This window comes from Microcaecilia unicolor, chromosome 3, assembly GCF_901765095.1.
Source record: "Microcaecilia unicolor chromosome 3, aMicUni1.1, whole genome shotgun sequence".
Taxonomy (NCBI): Eukaryota; Metazoa; Chordata; class Amphibia; order Gymnophiona; family Siphonopidae; genus Microcaecilia; species Microcaecilia unicolor.
Genome location: NC_044033.1, coordinates 200472182 through 200490663, shown reverse-complemented (window position 1 = coordinate 200490663; position 18482 = coordinate 200472182). Strand labels below are relative to the sequence as shown.

Here is an 18482-nt window from a genome sequence, read left to right as displayed (position 1 = left end):
TAGTGCACTGCACTGACCACTAGGGTACTGCAGGGACCTGCTTCAGTAGGATCTGAGGCTGTCATAGAGGCTGGTATGTACTGTTTCTTTCACATCTTTAGGGGGGGGGGTGGTGGTCAGTGACCACTAGGGGAGTAAGGAGGGTGGTCATCTGGTCATTTAGGGCACCTTTTTCTGATTTAGTCGTGATAAAAACAAGTCGACCAAAACGTTACAATTGTAGCCCTGGACATTTTGGTTTTGTTCCATTATGGCAGAAAAACATCCAAGTATTAGGAACACCCTAATCCTGCCCACAACATGCCCCCTTGTGTTTTGTATGCACTGCAGATGAACTGCATAGATAAACATCTGCAAATTGGGTTTCAAAAATAGTGATTTGAATGTTTTGGCAAGCAAAAAGTCCAAATGCTGCTTTATGCCACTTTTTAAACATTTTTCTCTTTCAAAAATGAGCCCCTTAGTACCTTTCCTGAAGGCATAACGAGGTGGTGAACAGACTAAAAATTCAAGTAGAAAGGAACTCAATTTCTAATAGGAAAGAAAAAGCAGAAAACACGGGTCAACTGTAAAGTACAATCCTTATATTAGATGCCATAGTTGGCTTCCAATCATTCAGAGTAGGATGAAAATTAAGAGCTCCCAGTGACCACACCGCATCCTGCATCCTTACCAAAGGCTGTTTTAAATATGTAGGTTTTTATTGTGGGCTTGAATTTGGAAAATGAGAGATCCATGCAGAGAGTTGCTGCAAGTGTGTAGCACAGAGCTGATGCTGTACAATAGCGCAGTGCCTCATCAAGTCCAATCTTGCAGAATATACTGACAGTACGTGCAGTCAGGGGGGCATAAAGAACAACAGAGAAGGGCAGGCAACAGGAGATGCCTGTATTCAAAGTATTGTACATGATAAAGAACAGGAAACCAATGATGCTGGATAAAAAGGGGAGTGATGTGGTTAGATTTCCTGGCATGAGCGTGGCTCATGGAATTCTTTCCATCCCCTGTGTGTGCTTGTCTGTCTGTGGATGCAAAAATGTTTTTGTGTGTATGGGATGTTGTGTGTGTATCTGTGTTGGTTCTGTCTGTGTCAATGACCAGGAAAGGAGAAAAGAGGCGAAGTTTGAAAGGAACAATTCCTTAATTGTTATGCTTCAGTGTATCAAAGTGTCCATGCTGCAGCTGGAACTCCGGGTCCATTTTGAACTTAAATGTGCCTTTTCTGGGGTTTGCCCCAAGCCAAACTTGGTTCCATTGTATTGAATTTTTAGAAGATCTTATTTTGTTCCCTAGATAGACATTCTCAAACCCTTATATTTAATTTATTTCCAATATTCTTTTTTGCTAGAAAGAGTAACAATAGCTACAAAGATCTAGCAACTTACATGTTGGGTATCTCTTGGGCTGCTGAACAATCCAGTGGCTCAAAGGTAAACATGCATAACTCTGAAAGTGCTTTTCAAAAATATTAATACTACATGGCTTGCCAAGCCTCAGTGCTATAGTCTCTAGAATAGATAGAAGATTCTGACAGCGCCTGTGCAGAGTCTTATACTGTGCATTGTGAGTTATTTGACGAATGTAACTGTATCATGTGAAGAAGATACAGAGTCCTGAGAAGTGTTATAGCAAATGGTCTGATTTCTTTTGTGCTGGCGGCTTCATGAGCTCTCACTGTCTTCACACAGATGTAGCTGATTCTTTCCAAGGAATCGCTGTAGATGCTTTAGATAATTTTTTTTCCTTCATTTCTGTGCTGGTATCCGTCTAAAATCAAAACAATCACAGTTTTATATAGTAACATAGTAGATGACGGCAGAAAAAGACCTGCACAGTCCATCCAGTCTGCCCAACAAGACAACTCATGTGTGCTACTTTTGTGTATATAAGTCTGCCCAGCGCTATCCCTGCCTCCCAACCTCCAGTCCCGCCTCCCACCACTGGCTCTGGCACAGACCGTATAAGTCTGCCCCGCACTATCCCCGCCTCCCAACCTCCCAACCTCCAGCCCCGCCTCCCACTACCGGCTCTGCTATATTATAAAGCCACACATGAACATTTAGCCAGCCTGAGTCCCTACAGACCTTTATATTTTACCATACAGCACACAGTCAATAAACTTTACTACTGCCCTAAATGGAGGTGGGAACATCCCCCCCCCCCCCCCCCCCATTTTAATGTTTTTATGTGACCGCTTTAAACTGCTATTAGGTGGTATCACCTTTGGTATGAATGACTACCCCCTGTATTTCTGCAGAGAGCAAAGAAGTTACAAAAAGGCTGAAGGTAGCTTAAGTCACAGAAAAGGAAAAGATAACTCATGTGGTTTGGACACATAGAAGCAGAGATGCCAATGGTGAAGTATCCCAAAGAGTGAGATTTACTACCATGAGGTGTGAGATTTGAAAGCCAAAGAGTGAGACTTCTCAGGCACTGTGTCCGGGATATACATCACTTCCCACGCCAGGGGTATGCGTTAGCTGTTTTGCTTATTGGTTTGATTGTTATAGTCTCGAGGAGAAGCGCAGATAATTCCCATATTTATATCCCCATTCTGGGAACAGTGGTGTAGCCAGGCTTCAATTATGGGTAGATCTATGAGCAAAATGGGTGGGCATAGTGTCCTCCCCACAGCTCATCCCCTTCCACTCTCTGCCTCCTCCCCTCCCCTCCCAGCACCTTCCCCCAACCCCAACTCAACATATTGAATTCCTGAGCTGGTGGGGATCCTCAAGACCTGCCACCTTGAACTTCCTCCAACACAGCTCAGCAGTCAGCAGCTGCTTTTCTGACCCACCCGATGCCTGCACCCGGCACATGCTCAGTTTTCTTAGCATGTACCAGGTGCTGGCATTGGGTTGCTCCCTTTTCTGAGCATGCGCTGGGTGCTAGTGTCAGGTGGTACAGGAAAACTACTGTTCAGCTGCACTGGAAGGAGTTCAAGGAGGTTGGAGATCCCTGCCAGATGCAGTAAGGGTGCACTTCTAATGGGTGGCTTTGAGCCCAAAGTAGGTGGTCCCTTGCCCACCTGGGCCCACCCATGGCTACACCACTGGCTAGGAATATATCCTTCAGTAAATTAGGAGTTTGGTGTTTATTGTCTAGAGCTGCAAATACACTGCAGTTGCCTAATTTGGTTACATTATTACCTCAAGATAAAAGCTACAGTGTATGACAGAGAGCTTATCAGCACACACAAGAGAGAGGAAGAAAATTCCCTCCTAGAAGGAGCAGCATAACACTGTTTTGCTTGGAGGATCCAAATAAAGCAACCTCCAGCCCTGCCGCTAAGCTTTCTAATTACTCATGCTCTGCTGGGCCAGATATTGATAGGACCATGGCCCCAGTGGCTCACCTCATTCCAATGCCTATGCTACCTAGAGACCACAAGAGAAGTGAACTAGGCTGAACAAACGAAGAGGAGGAGTACTTTAGGTTTGAGGACTTGTTTGTTTTTCATATTGTGTTTGACCTGACTTTGAAGCATTGTAAATACTTTATCTGTGGGTGCCTACTTGTTTTTGCCTTATTTTTTTCATTTTCCCTCTAGTTTAGGCTTTTAACTTAGCCTTCCTTTATCCACCAGGACCCTTTTATTTTGATAGATATATTGGATTTGTATGTTTCAATTGTCTTCTTATTTAAAGCTCTAATCTTAAAGGCAGACCTAACTAGGCTGGTTTTCAGAAGAGCCACAATGAATATGCAAGATACGGGTTTGCATACATTGTGTAGAACGTGGGATTCAAATTGTGTGTCAAGATTAAAATAAATGTCTCTTTAAAATATAACCTGCTGCAGTGGCAGAAATTCAAATTAAGAGCCCCCAAATAAACTGTGGGAAAGGACCCCCCAGAGCAGGAGGGATCCACCACAGAAACCATGTAAGCAGCTATAAGTAGACCCCTTCTTCCCTGGCTCTTCCTGCACTGCAGGGGCCAGTTGGGTGGAATGTAAATCACTGACCTGCAGCTAACACAGCTCATTAAGGTTCAGTATCAGTCTTCGGTTGACTCTTGGCACCAAAGAAGATTATATTGAACACTACACAGGAAACATTAAAGTTCAGATATACTACTACGTTCCTTCAAATATTCATCTCTAGCTGAGGACTAGTTAGTTTAGTGGGAGGCAGGGCGGGGAGAGGGCTTCTGTTATAATTAAACGTTGTAATTTATTGTATGTACTGTATCCTATAGATTTTCCAACTTGCTCTCATTTCTAAAAGTCATCCTAACATAATTTGCTTCCATAGATCTCACTGCTATCATCACCCTCATAAAAGTCCATTAAAATGGACAAATTTCTTATTTGTCTTTTAAATATTGTGTATTTTTGTGAAAAATGCTTTGCTTATCTGGCCCTTACATCCTCTACACTGGTTTTATTTATTTGATTGTAAGATTCTGTACAGTTTGTCAGTTGCACAGACATATTAACAGGCAGGTGTCTTCTATAGAAATACAAAGTATGATGACCAGCAAGCAGGATTTCCTACCGTTTTTGTGATGGTCATGGATGCCTGACTTTCTGTAGGTAATGTTTGGATGCTCTTCAACCATCGTCTGTACTCCTGTCTCACCTGTACATTTAAAAACAAATCATAGCTACTATGAGCTCACAGGAAGCAAGTCATCTACAAAGCAGCAGCTCCATTTAGCAGTCAAAAAGAGAGAGCATGCCTCTAATCGACCACAGAAGCTGTTAATACTGAGCTGTAGATTTGTGTTCTTACCACCAAAGGAACCACAGTCCTTCCTCTTAAACTCTAACCATGCAGGTTCTGGCATGTGAACATTCCCCCCCCCCCCCCCCCCCAGTTTACAAAGCCGCGGGCAATGCTGACACAGCCCATGCATTAGCATACCAGCAGCCACTAGCACGGCTTTGTAAATGGTGGTGGTGGTGGGGGTCTATGAATTGCACTATACAAAATACATCTGAAGATCTGAAGGTTCAAATCCATTCAGGCCCCTCTGTGAGGAAATGTGTTGCAGCTGGAGCTCAAACCAGCATCCTCATGATTTTAAGGTAGCATTTCAACCAATCAAACATCAAGAGGACCTCCCATGTGCCAAACTTTAGTTTATTACATGATGAGTCCCAGCACGGCAGAAGGAACATGGAAAGAAAGAGGTAGCTGTACCTGTCGGTTTAGTACACAGTGAATCAGGAAGATGAAGGCTCCCTGCAGACTGTTGATAATGGTGAATAAATACGACATGACCTCAGCGATGGAGCCAATTTGAAAGAGTCCAAAGATCCAAGTACAGCCCAGTATGAAAAGCTGAGCGATGGCTTTAAAAGTCAGTAATCTGGGTAAAATAATAATAATAGATAAGAAGATATGTCTGATAACAGAGGAGTGGAAAGTGGGGGAGATTACATTTCTGAAGGTGTTAAGTGGAACTTATGTCTTTTGGGCTAAGAGTGACTTCCCAGATCATCACATAACAATTTGGGTTTTCAAGTTATTTACTGCTGGTAATATTCTGAGTGCACCATACATTTAGGAATGTGTTTATTCATGCTTTTCAGATTCTAAGTGGAGATTCCTGTACAGTTCTAAAATGTGTTTTTGTAATAGTTCTCCGTGAACAAATCTGAATGCAGATTACTAGTCTGCTTCTTAGAAAACAAAGGCAGGTAAAGACTATATGGCCTATCCATACTATTTACTATCCCTTCATGTTCCTTAGAGATCCCCCCTCCCCCCAGTTCTATCTAGTGTACCAGAGTTAGGTGCCACTTAGGTACGCATGTGGAAATTAAATTAGTTGTTTCCTGTGGTAGATATGGCACATGAACACCTAACTCTTAATATGTGTTGTTTTTGATGTTCAATGATATAATATTTTATATTCTGATAAATAAAATATAGATTGCATGCAAGTATTAGTTCTGTTCTAATCACACAGGTATGTGTAAGAGGAAAAAACACATAACAATAATTGGCCAGATAACCAGGACCACAATCAAGTAACATAGTAGATGACGGCAGAAAAAGACCTGCACGGTCCACCCAGTCTGCCCAACAAGATAAACTCATATGTGCTACTTTTTGTGTGTACCCTACCTTGATTTGTAGCTGTCCTCTTCAGGGCACAGACCGTATAAGTCTGGCCAGCACTATCCCCGCCTCCCAACCACCCGCCCCGCCTCCCACCACCGGCTCTGGCACAGACCGTATAAGTCTGCCCTGCACCATCCCCACCTCCCAACCACCAGCCCTTATGTGTATAATTCTGGAGATGCATCTTCAAAAATATATAAACAGGATGGAGCCTGTCCAGAGGGCGACTACTAAAATGGTCAGTGGGGACAGACTTAAAGATCTCAATATGTATACTTTGGAAGAAAGGTGGGAAAGGGGAGTTATGATAGAGACGTTTAAATACCTCCATGGCACAAATGCACTGGAGGTGAGTCTTTTTAATTGAAAGGAAGCTCTGGAACGAGGAGACATGGAGGGACATAATCGAACGGCGCCGGTGATCTCTATGGCTGGCCGGCTCCGTAAGTGGGCAGAGCCAACCGTATTTTCGAAAAAGATGGTCGGCCATCTTTTTCTTCGCTAATACGGTTGGGCCTGGCCAAATGTCAGAGATGGCCGGGTTTGAGATGGCCGGCATCGGTTTTCGCAGATAATGGAAACTAATGCCGGCGATCTCAAACCCGGCCAAATCCAAGCCATTTGGTCGTGGGAGGAGCCAGCATTTGTAGTGCACTGGCCCCCCTCACTTGCCAGGACACCAACCAGGCACCCTAGAGGGCACTTCTAAAAAATAAAAATAGCTCCCAGGTGCATAGCTCCCTTACCTTGGGTGCTGAGCCCCCCAAAACCCACTCCCCACAACTCTACACCATTACCATAGCCCTAAGGGGTGAAGGGGGCACCTACATGTGGGTACAGTGGGTTTTGGGGGGGGGGGTTGGAGGGCTCCCATTTACCACCACAAGTGTAACAGGTAGGGGGGGATGGGCCTGGGTCCACCTGCCTGAAGTGCACTGCACCCACTAAAAACTGCTGTCAGGGAGCTGGGTATGACATTTCAGGCTGGCATAGAGGCTGGCAAAAAAGTTTTTGTTTTGTTTTTTGTTGGGTGGGAGGGGGTTGGTGACCACTGGGGGAGTAAGGGGAGGTGATCCCCGATTCCCTCCGGTGGTCATTTGGTCAATTGGGGCTCCTTTTTGAAGCTTGGTTGTGAAAAAAAAGGGACCAAGTAAAGCCGGTGAAATGCTCGTCAAGCCCGTGTTTTTTTTTTTCATTATCAGGCGAAGCCGGCCATCTCATAACCACGCTCCCACCCCCATCCCGCCTTCTGTACCCTGCCTTGAAGGTTGGCCGGCTCCGCGACGGAAAATCGGCTTTTGATTATACCAATTTGGTCGGTTTCAGGAGATCGCCGGCCATCTCCCGATTTGTGTCGGAAGATGGCCGGCGATCACTTTCGAAAATGAGCTGGATAGGATGAAGGTGAAAGGGGACAGACTCAGCAGTAGTCTAAGGAAATATTTCTTTACAGAAAGGGTGGTTGATGCATGGAATAACCTCTCAATGTTGGTGCTGGAGATAAAAATGGTGCCTGAATTCAAGCAAGCAATGAGACAAGTACTTAGGATCTCTGAGGGAGAAAAAGGGATATTAGAAATTATGGGTTGGCATGGAAGGACAGACTGGATAGGTCATATGGCCTTTATCTGCCATCATTTTCTATGCTTCTGAGCAAGTGGAGGCTGAATTACATAAATTTCTCTAAAATAACCAGCTGTGATTAAATATGAAGCCATTATTGTAATGTTGCCTTATTATTCCACTTAAGTGTTCTCACCTCACAGCCATGCAAATCAGTTATAGAGCTATTAGTAGCACTAGAGTGAGTATCAGGGGGAAAGGAAATAACAGAAGGAATCTCATTCTAAGCAGAAATGGAAATGGCAGCAGCAGGGACTGATAACAGCAGCAGTGGAAGTAACCGCAATTCCTGCTGTTCACTAATGGTGCACAGGTCTTCCATGCCTCTTCCATCAGAAAGCACAAAACCAGAAGCTTAACTGGATGTTCTGTCAGTGCAGAGCTCTACCTGGTGTCTTTCAGAGTTGAAACATCAGCATTGACTGTTGAGAGTTTTGCTCTTAAAATCCAGAGTGTTGTGGCAAAGAGTATGGAATTGATCTAAAGAGGAGAAGAGAGAGAGGAAATGACTGCTGTGCCCATCTGTCCACATACATGTATGTTTAATGTTCAGGATTTATAAGTTTCTTTAGTTGTACTGTAATTTTTCTGTTCTTGATTTTACAGTTCTATAGAATTGTTTTAGTTATGTCAATTTATGTATTTTGCTTTGCATCATCTTTCTTAGGTTTTTACTTATGTTTGTGTAATATATGTACATTTGTTTGCCACATACGATGGTGTCAATCAGTTTTGAGAGTTATAAATATTTTTTAAATACATCAAAGTAACAAAATGTACAAAGGAAACTCGCTGAATAAATGTCTAAACTGAATTCAAAATAGAGTGAGGAGCCAGCTCAATGTAATCAGACACCATAAAGGAATGGTGGGGGGAAATACCTCAGATGACTGTGGTATCCTTAGAATGTTACCGTAATCCAATATCACAACATTCAAACCACAGTTCACAACTTCTATCATGGGTCAGAAAACCCCCCAACCAAAACCACTAATTAATTTTTGTAGAAAATGTTTTTAGTGAAAATAATTCTTATCTACAAAAGTATTGTGACATATTCAATTTGATTTCATAGAGCTGAAGATTGAACTTAGCTTTAGGACGATCTAAGGCAGTCAGATAATCTTGGGAGATCTCAATGGGGACCCGTTTCACAGTTCGGCTTCTTCAGGGATTTAATTCTGCCATGACTTCCTTTGAAGTACTGCACATGGCAGTACTGTTTTGAGTTGTTCCCCCACCATTCCTTTATGGTACTACTATTACTACTTATCATTTTTAAAGCGCTACTAGACGTACGCAGCACTGTACACTTGAACATGAAGAGACAGTCCCTGCTCGACAGAGCTTACAATCTAATTAGGACAGACAGAACAAACAAGAGATACGGGAATATTAAAGTGAGGATGATAAAATAAGGGTTCTGAACAAAGTGAAAAAGGGTTAGGAGTTAAAAGCAGCATCAAAAAGGTGGGCTTTTAGTTTAGATTTGAAGACAGCCAGAGATGGAGCTTGACGTACTGGCTCAGGAAGTCTATTCCAGGCATATGGTGCAGCAAGATAATAGGAACGGAGTCTGGAGTTAGCAGTGGAGGAGAAGGCTGCAGATAAGAGAGATTTACCCAGTGAATGGAGTTCCCGGGGAGGAATGTAGGGAGAGATGAGAGTGGAGAGGTACTGAGGAGCTGCAGAGTGAATGCACTTATAGGTCAATAAGAGGAGTTTGAACTGTTTGCGGAAACGGATAGGAAGCCAGTGAAGTGACCTGAGGAGAGGGCTAATATTAGTCGTGCAGCAGAATTTTGAACAGATTGAAGAGGAGAGAGATGGCTAAGTGGGAAACCTGTGAGAAGCAAGTTGCAATAGTCTAAGCGAGAGGTGATAAGAGTGTGGATGAGGGTTCTGGTAGTGTGCTCAGAAAGGACAGGGCGAATTTTGGTGATATTAGAGAAAGAAACGACAGATTTTAGCAGTCTACTGAATAAGTACAGAGAAGGAGAGGGAGGAGTCGAAGATGACCCCAAGGTTACGAACTGATGAGACAGGAAGGATGAGAGTGTTATTCACAGAAATAGAGAATGGGGGAGGAGGAGAGGTTGGTTTAGGGGGAAAGATAAGAAGCTCCATTCTATTTTTATACAATATCACATAAGGAGGTGAAATATGGGAGGGGCATGAGTGTGTCTTCAAGTCACATGTATAACTTAGAGAATACGTTTCGCAGAGATCAGTGAACACTTAAGTCCAAACATTCATGCCTGCTACTGACCTGGAGTAACTGTTCATGCATAACATTAGTTGCCTTAGTGCCCACTTTTATGTTAGTATTCTGTAACAGCATCTTGGTGCACAGATGCTGTCATAGAATTGACACTCAGAGTTTAGCAGAGGCATACCTACCTCAAGACACCCAGTTACAGAATTATCCTCTTCACGTTTTATTAATTTGAGACATGGGGAATGCTATAGAAATGTAACACCAAGGAAAGAGTGTGAGAAGAGATAAAAAGAGTAGGAAGAGTACATGGGGAACAGCTTAACCCAGGACAGTTTCAAGGAAATGAAAAACAAATCTAAACCTACCAAGATGAAGACACAAACAGGGGCCAGGAAACTCCAAATCATATTTGATTCTGTACAGAGCCAGCAACTGTAGACAGCAAATACAACCAATTAATGCAAACACATATTAAAGCAGCCATTCAGATCATCTCTGCTACAATGTGCTGTAAGAGAATGGCGCAATGTACAGCAGTGCATGTCACATGGTATGATGATCTAAATTACTCCTCGGTATCCATTCTGCAGACTGTAGTATGACACTGCTGGAGAAAGGACATCTGTGAATCTCTTCACAAAGGCGGTTAATAAATCCCAATAAATAAATATTTCAGCCTCACTGAGAGAAGGTTTGTCACTTACTGCTTCTCTGTCCCGTAGCCACTGGGGTTAACTGCTGCAGAAATCATCACAATCAGTGCCGGGAATCCATAGCCAAAGAGGCAGAGGTGGAGCATCTTAATGTTACGTGTATTGAAATAGTTCACAACCTTTAGATTTCTGACCGTGAGGAAAAGCATCAGAGCTTCAAGGAACATCCAGGAGAAAGCAGCCAGGAAGAAGTAATGCAGGAATCCTGCGATGATAGCACATAGGATCTGGTGTGGGGAGAAGGGGAAGAAGCAGGAAGACACAACACCAAACGTCTTTGATTAAATCATACGGTCCGGAGTCAGAGTCAAGTAAGGAAAATCAACAGTGACACAGAGAGCCAAGACAGCTTCTGAGGCCCATAAACTTTACCTTAATGAAGGTCTTGTGTATTCCCACAAGGAAGAGAAACTGTCCCATGAACAGACAGAGACTGAGCTGGAGGTGGTTGGAGGTGCTTGCGTTACGTATGGGACGACATAAGAGGAAAGTGAGGATTGCCAGGCACAGGCACACCAGGGAGAATACTATCCCAATACAGGTGATGATCCACAAGATAGGAGCATCCTGCACAGAAAACAGATGCACAAGTTCCCATCTGCAGTGCATTATATACAGGGTCAGCTTGACCATTAGTTAACAGCAATCACCTAGGGTGGCAGCTCCTGGAGTAGGCAGCAAAGAGTAGCTTCAATCAAAGCAAAATAAATCTTGCAGAGAGCTACAGACCTATGTTTCTGACTGATATTTAAAAGTATGATGTCCAGGATCATTCTGGGAGGGGATGATTCAAGTTTAATTATTAAAATTTTATGGGAGGCTGAAATATATAGTTGGTCATTTTACTATTGTTATGTTTTAGTTTTATGTTAAAACTGGACCTGCTGTACACCACCATGGGTGAATTTTATTTATTTATTTATTTGTATCTTTTGTATCCCACATTTTCCCAACAATTTGCAGGCTCAATGTGGCTTACATTTGCCGTAATGGCGGTTGCCATTTCCGGGTAACAGAATTACAAATGGTAATGTGTTAAGTTGCATACATACATGGTAGCATACATGTAACATAACATACGTGAACAGATCATGGTATATCATGGTATATAAAGGCAGTTAATAAATCCCAATAAATAAATAAAATTATTTGTCATAATAATTGGAACATGATAGTGTGTAAGTGCTTCCTTACAGCCTCCCTCTAGGCCAGAGATAGATGCTTAGTCTGTCCATGCCAACGCCATAGTGGCAGGGAGAGTAAACTGCATCAGCCAGTTCTTTCTGCTCTGCTCACTCAATACAATCATCCTGATGCCACAGCAAAGTTCCACATGTCACACACTGGCACATCTGTAGGGACGTCTGTTCTGAATCAACAGCCAGGTACCTCTGATTCTTCAGTAGCCATGAGAACAGCAAAGCTGGACAGGTGATAACAGCTACACTCTGTGTAAGTCAGGTTAGAATGAAGAGTTTCACATCCCTCTGTGGACCAGCTGCCGTTTCCAATGCTGCCATCCCAGAAGACACAAATTGTTTTGCCAGTGCAACCCTTTTCCTAGAGAAAGCAGTAGAATTTGTATGAAAAGAAAATCCATTGATGTATTGAGAAGTGAGAGACCTGGATGCTATTCACAGTTTCACTCATCAGGCTGAGAATGGGAAAGTCACTGAAATGAATCTCTGTACAGTTCTATTGTTTTAGTTTCCAACTGGAAGTTGCAAACATGTCATAACCCTTTCTGCAATGTGATGGACAGATCAAAAGCATCTTGGATGATCATATCAATTCACTGTCCTCAGCATTTTATGGGGGGAATTTTATACATTTGCATTTTTAGGGAAGGCGTTTGGGTGGAGCTGCAAAGTACAGTATGTGGGCACACATTTACACCAATTCCACAGCAGATTTAAATGTTCACAGGTGATGGCTGCAGGTTTTTTATAAAGACACATAAGTGCCAATGTGTTTTTATAAAATTGCCCCAAATAGTCACCTACTTGGTCCTGGATTAGTCACTGTTGGAAGCAGGATACTGGGCTAGATGGACCATTGGTCTGACCCAGTCTGGCTATTCTTATGTTCACCTGCTCCATCCTCTCCTACCACACTAGTTAGATTAGAAGCAGTTCTCTGCAAGTGTTCAAACCTGGATAAGCTGTAGAGTGAAATTGACAGGATGTGTGAAATCAGTTCTCTGCTTGCTGTTTATCATCCCAGTCACTACTCTGGAATTTATCTGGATGGCTTGGATCTTTTTCCCAGGTTCTGTTCTTTCAGCATCAAAGAAGTCCGCAGTCAAGAATTTCTCCATGTCCGTGTAAGAAGCAAAAGCAGCTCCAGCAGAGCCTGTAAAACCAATAGACACAAATAGAAAGATTTATTGCATGAAAGTACCTTTATGTTAGAAATTATGTAAGTAGATACAAGGAACTTGGTGTAATTCATCATCTGTATATTAGAAGATGTCCCTTTAGTAAGGAAATGATCGCCAACACTAGTAACAAGCTTTATTACAGACGTGTATGTAGGGGGTAATTGCTAGTGAGATGTGCCCATCTGTGTGTGATGCCGTTCTAGAATTCGGTCCCAGGTCATGGCAATGGGTTGTCTAAATGGAAACTCAGTTTATAGAACTGCCTCAATAATGCATAACCAAAAAAAAACTAGGAACAGGCCAATATGTCACGATAGTGACTGTTTCCTTGTCTGTGCTCACCTCGCCCTCTGGTGGCCAGAACCGGTGGCTGCTATGGACTGTCTCATGTTCCAGATTTCAGCCCACTCCGGTCCAGATCTTCCGGGCTGCCAGACTTCATAGGCGCCCCGTATAGGAGGCTTGGGGAGGCCCATCGTGGACTTCCGACTTCCCTTGGCTGCTGCAGTGCTGCCCTCACAAGCGCAGCACTTTTGCTAGGCAGCTCTGGCTCTCCCTCCTTCCTTCCTTGGTTCCTGCTCTTGGCTCCCCGATCGGCAGCCCCCCCCCCCCCCAGCGCATTTTAACCTTTACTTTCCGTGGCAGGCTGGCAGCGACGTCAATCAATGAAGAAAAAGGCACTACAGGCTCGCTTCCAGCTTCTCTCTTCACACAGTGTCCCGCCTTTAGCGATGATGTATTTCCTGTTTCCGCGAGGGCGGGGAACTGTGTGAAGAGAGAAGCTGGAAGCGAGCCTGTGTTGTGCCTGTGGGATGTTAGTTTTCTAAAACAGCAGTGTGATAGAAGAAGGATGTACTGTGCTAATAGAAGATCTCGCAAGGGCGCTGCGAGACCAAAAATCGGATACAGAATACTAAAAGGTAGAAAAACTAATGTGAATAGATTACTTAGATAACTATCACAACCTAAGGCAGATCCGTGAATGATGATTGCTTACCTTAAAAAAGACCGTCGTGGAATATCTGTCTTGAAAAGAAGTATCACTCTAGCGATCTAGGAAAACAGCTGATGTGCAATGAATGCCTTTATGTGAACGAAAAATAGCGGGAAAAAGTGGCGGATGACGTCAGCATTGACGTATGCTGCACAGGGAGAACCTATCAATGATATGTGCTAAAAACCAGATCATTGGGGGACCAAACTGAAAATCAAAATGAATCGAATGCAAAACATCCTTTTTAAAAAAGGGTGGAGGGCTAACGTCAAAAAATTGATGTGCGTAACGTAATCCATATCGAGGAGGAGGTGAATGAAAAGTTGACTGATGTGGTGTTGTAACCGGCTGATATAAAGAATCAAACGGGATGGAAGGCACGTTTTGTATGGACATGGTGAATTAGGTCAATTTAAATGTTAAAAAGGTGTAGTAAGCATTGATGACTAGCTGGATGTTTAAAAACGATAGAGTATAGGAAAAACATATATAAAAAAATAGATGTATAAAATTATATATGTATATATAAAAAAATAAAGTGTTGATATCACCTAACCTTATGTAAACCAGGGAACTGCTATATTCGGGTACACATAATTGTTTAGTAAGGGTGTCCAGGAGAAATATAATAGCATATCATAAATGAGATATGGTAATGAACTGATGGTATTAGCAAGGCTTTTGGAAATGTACTTCCATATCAGCAAGCAGATCAATCCATAGACTGGTGGGTTGTGTCCATCTACCAGCAGGTGCAGATAGAGAGCAATCTTTTGCCTATCTATATGTGGTCATGTGCTACCAGGAAATCCTCAGTATTCTATCTAGAAGGTGTGTGGTCACACGCAGCAGCTCTGGCTTGGTCTCCACGCCTATTTACTTAGGCTTTGTTGAGTACCTGGGGTTGAGGGCTCTTCGTGAGCAAGTGTAAACCTGGTGGTGCCAGGTCCCTCCTTTTCTCCACCCTCCCACTGGCTCCCTTAAAAAAAAAAAAAAACATAACAGTCTTGAAGCAGAAAAGATTTTACTTGCAGCTGCTCACTGGGACACAATTCGTTGCAGCTCGGAGCAAGAAGCAGGTAATTTTACCTTTTCCTAGCGGGCAGGGGGGGTTCCCCGAACGTTTCCCTCGTGGATCATGGCGTCGGATGGTAAGGGTGCGAAAAAGCGCTCCCCGGACTGCGATCGCGCGGCTAGTGGGGAGGCGTGGGGATCGGAGGCAGAGAAGCCCTTTTTGGGCACCCTTCCGGACTTTGCTGATTTAGCCGGTTTTTCCTCCGCTGGGGTGTCGGCGGCCTTTACTGCCTTAGGCGCCCATCCCCCGATGTCCGCCCTTCCGACGTCGGCTGCCCATGCAGCTTGGATGGCCTCTGGTATGGCCGCCTTTGAGTTGGGCGGCGGTAAGAAGATGGCGAAGTTTAAGTGCCATGCTTCCTGCCCGTCAATGGCTATGGCTTAAGCATTGGTCAGCTGACCATGCCTCCAAATCCCGCTTAGCCAAGTTGCCTTTTAAGGGCAAGCTGCTCTTCGGGGATGAGCTGGACAAGATCGTGACGGATCTCAGCAGTTCTAAAGGCAAGAGGTTGCCGGAGGTCAAGGCAAGGGCCAGCAGTGCTCGCCCTGGTTCCTCTAAGGGCCGTTTTCAAGAAGCCCCTCGGTATCGCCCGGGCAAGTCGGGCTTCTCCTCCTCCTTCAAGCAGAGGTTCTCCCCGAAGCAGCATTTCTTTCGCAGAGACCGCCGCTCAGGAGGTTCTTCCTCCGGTCCTCCCCCAGGGTCTCGTACCCAATGACTGGGCCCTGGTCCATGGCCCAGAGCAGATAGGAGGAAGGCTGTCTTCTTTTCTGGGCGAGTGGAGCAGGGTAGCTTCAGATGCTTGGGTTCTAGAAGTCATCAGAGACGGCTACAAGTTGGAGTTCTGCCGGCCCCTGAGAGACGGGTTCGTGAACTCTCCCTGCAAGTCCCCCTCAAAGTGGCAGCAGTTCAGCAGACTCTGGACAACTTGCTCCGCCTTGGGGCGGTGGTCCCAGTGCCCGTAGAGCAGCGTGGCACAGGACGTTACTCCATTTACTTTGTGGTGTCAAAGAAAGGAGGCTCTTCTTGGCCTATTCTCAACTTCAAGGGAGTCAATCGGGCCTTGCGAATACGGCATTTCCGTATGGAGACTTTCCGCTCCGTGATTGCTGCGATACAAGAAGGAGAATTCCTGGCATCCTTGGACATCAAGGAAGCTTATCTGCACATTCCCATCTGGCCACCTCATCAGCACTTCCTGCGCTTTGCAGTGCTGGGCCGGCACTTCCAGTTTAGAGCCCTCCCGTTCGGATTGGCTACGGCTCTGCGGACCTTCTCCAAAGTGATGGTGGTCAGTGCGGCTTATCTCCGCAAGGAAGGAGTGCAAGTCCATCCCTACCTGACTGTCTGATTTGAGCTCCCTCCTTTGCGGAGTGTGGGAGAGCGACGGACAGGGTCATTGCTCTTCTGACCTCCCTGGGATGGATCATCAACCGGGAGAAAAGTCAGCTGCGCCCGACTCAGTCCCTGGAGTATCTGGGTGTTCGGTTTGACACCCAAGTGGGCAGAGTGTTCCTGCCAGACAGCCGGAGCCTCAAGCTTCAGGCCCAGGTGGGCCGGTTCCTAGCCTCCTCAGCTCCTTGGGCTTGGGATTATGTGCAACTGTTGGGCTCCATGACGGCCACGATGGAGGTAGTGCCCTGGGCCAGGGCCCATATGAGGCCACTACAGCACTCTCTTCTGCGGCGCTGGACTCCGGTTTCGGAGGATTACGCAGTTTGCCTTCCCCTGGACCCGGCGGTGAGAAGGGCGCTAAGTTGGTGGCTGATGTCAGACAAGTTGTCAGCCGGTATGCCTCTCACGTCCCCGAAGTGGATTGTCGTTACAACAGACGCCTGCTTGACGGGCTGGGGAGCCCACTGCCTGGGAAGGACAGCGCAGGGGATATGGTCGCCGGCGGAGGCGAAGTGGTCCATCAACCTCTTGGAACTTCGGGCCATTCGGTTGGCGCTTCAAGCGTTTCTTCAGGTACTGATACTGAGGCCAGTTCGAATCCTGTCAGACAATGCCACGGCCATGGCCTATGTCAATCGCCAGGGAGGTACCAGGAGCGCCCCCCTAGCCAGGGAGGCCATGAAGTTATGCCAGTGTGCAGAGGCGAATATGGACCAGCTGTCGGCGGCTCAAATTGCGGGAGTCCTGAATGTCGAGGCGGACTTTCTCAGTTGCCATACCTTGGATCCCGGAGAGTGGCTACTGTCTGCTCGGGTGTTCTTGGAGATCACGAAGCGCTGGGGCATGCTGACCTTGGATCTGATGGCGACCTCGGCCAATTGCCAAGTGCCACGGTTCTTCAGCAGAGGACGGGACCCTCGATCTCTGGGGGTCGATGCTCTTCTCCAGCAGTGGCTGGTACAGGAGCTTCTCTACGTGTTCCCACCTTGGCCTATGTTGGGCAGAATTCTCGGCGGGGTGGCGAAACACCCAGGCCGGGTGGTCCTGGTGGGTCCAGACTGGCCCAGACGCCCTTGGTATGCGGACCTGATCTGGCTTTCCAAAGACAGTCCTCTGCGGCTTCCAGCGGAGCAGGGCCTCTTGGGTCCCATGGTGATGGAGGATCCCTCCCCCTTTGGTCTTACGGCCTGGCTCTTGAGCGGAAGCGGCTGAAGAAGAAGGGCTTCTCGGACAAGGTCATCGCCACTATGCTGAGAACACGGAAGCGTTCTACTTCTACTATGTACGTCAGGGTATGGTGTACCTTTGTATCATGGTGCGAGGCAGGATCCCTGTCGCCCTTCACGGCGCCAATTGCTTCAGTGTTGGCATTCCTACAAGAAGGTCTGGAGAAAGGCCTGTCGCTCAGCTCTCTTAAGGTCCAGGTAGCGGCTCTAGCTTGCTTCAGGAGTCGCCTGAAGGGTGCTTCCCTGGCTTCTCAGCCAGATGTGGTGCGTTTTCTCAAAGGGGTTAATCACCTACGCCCTCCTCTGCACTCGATAGTGCCTACGTGGAATCTCAGTCTGGTGCTGCGGGCCTTGCAGAAGCCGCCTTTTGAGCCATTATCGCGGCTGTCTCTGAAAGACCTGACATTGAAAGCGGTCTTTTTGGTGGCAATCGCTTCAGCCAGGAGGGTTTCCGAGCTCCAGGCGCTCTCGTGTAGAGAGCCGTTCCTGAGGTTCACGGAGGCAGGAGTGTCTATTCGCCCAGTGCCTTCCTTCCTGCCCAAGATTGTTTCTCGCTTCCATGTGAATCAGCAGCTTTGTCTACCCTCCTTCCATAGGGAGGATTATCCAGAGGAGTATCGTGCTCTCAGATGCCTGGATGTTAGACGAGTTATCATCAGATACTTGGAAGTGACCGACGATTTCCGGAAGTCGGATCACCTGTTTGTGCTGTTCGTGGGCCCCCGTAGGGGTCTGCAGGCATCTAAACCTACCGTGGCACGTTGGGTCAAGGAAACGATTGCGGCGGC

General features: G+C 45.8%; 1 protein-coding gene across 2 annotated transcripts in view; it reads right to left on the bottom strand.

The window, feature by feature from the left end:
- Window positions 1–430: 430 nt before the first annotated feature.
- Window positions 431–18482, bottom strand: part of ADGRE1 (adhesion G protein-coupled receptor E1) — a 72150-nt gene continuing 54098 nt past the window's right edge. For both annotated transcript variants that reach the window (XM_030197116.1, XM_030197117.1), the window contains 9 exons: window positions 12780–12979; window positions 12017–12187; window positions 11000–11194; window positions 10619–10854; window positions 10280–10346; window positions 8085–8176; window positions 5147–5315; window positions 4499–4582; window positions 431–1767 (listed from right to left, as the gene is read on the bottom strand). In XM_030197116.1, the coding sequence (XP_030052976.1) occupies window positions 1681–1767; window positions 4499–4582; window positions 5147–5315; window positions 8085–8176; window positions 10280–10346; window positions 10619–10854; window positions 11000–11194; window positions 12017–12187; window positions 12780–12979 (1301 nt within the window). In that variant the 3' untranslated portion in view covers window positions 431–1680. The remainder of the gene's footprint in view (window positions 1768–4498; window positions 4583–5146; window positions 5316–8084; window positions 8177–10279; window positions 10347–10618; window positions 10855–10999; window positions 11195–12016; window positions 12188–12779; window positions 12980–18482) is intronic.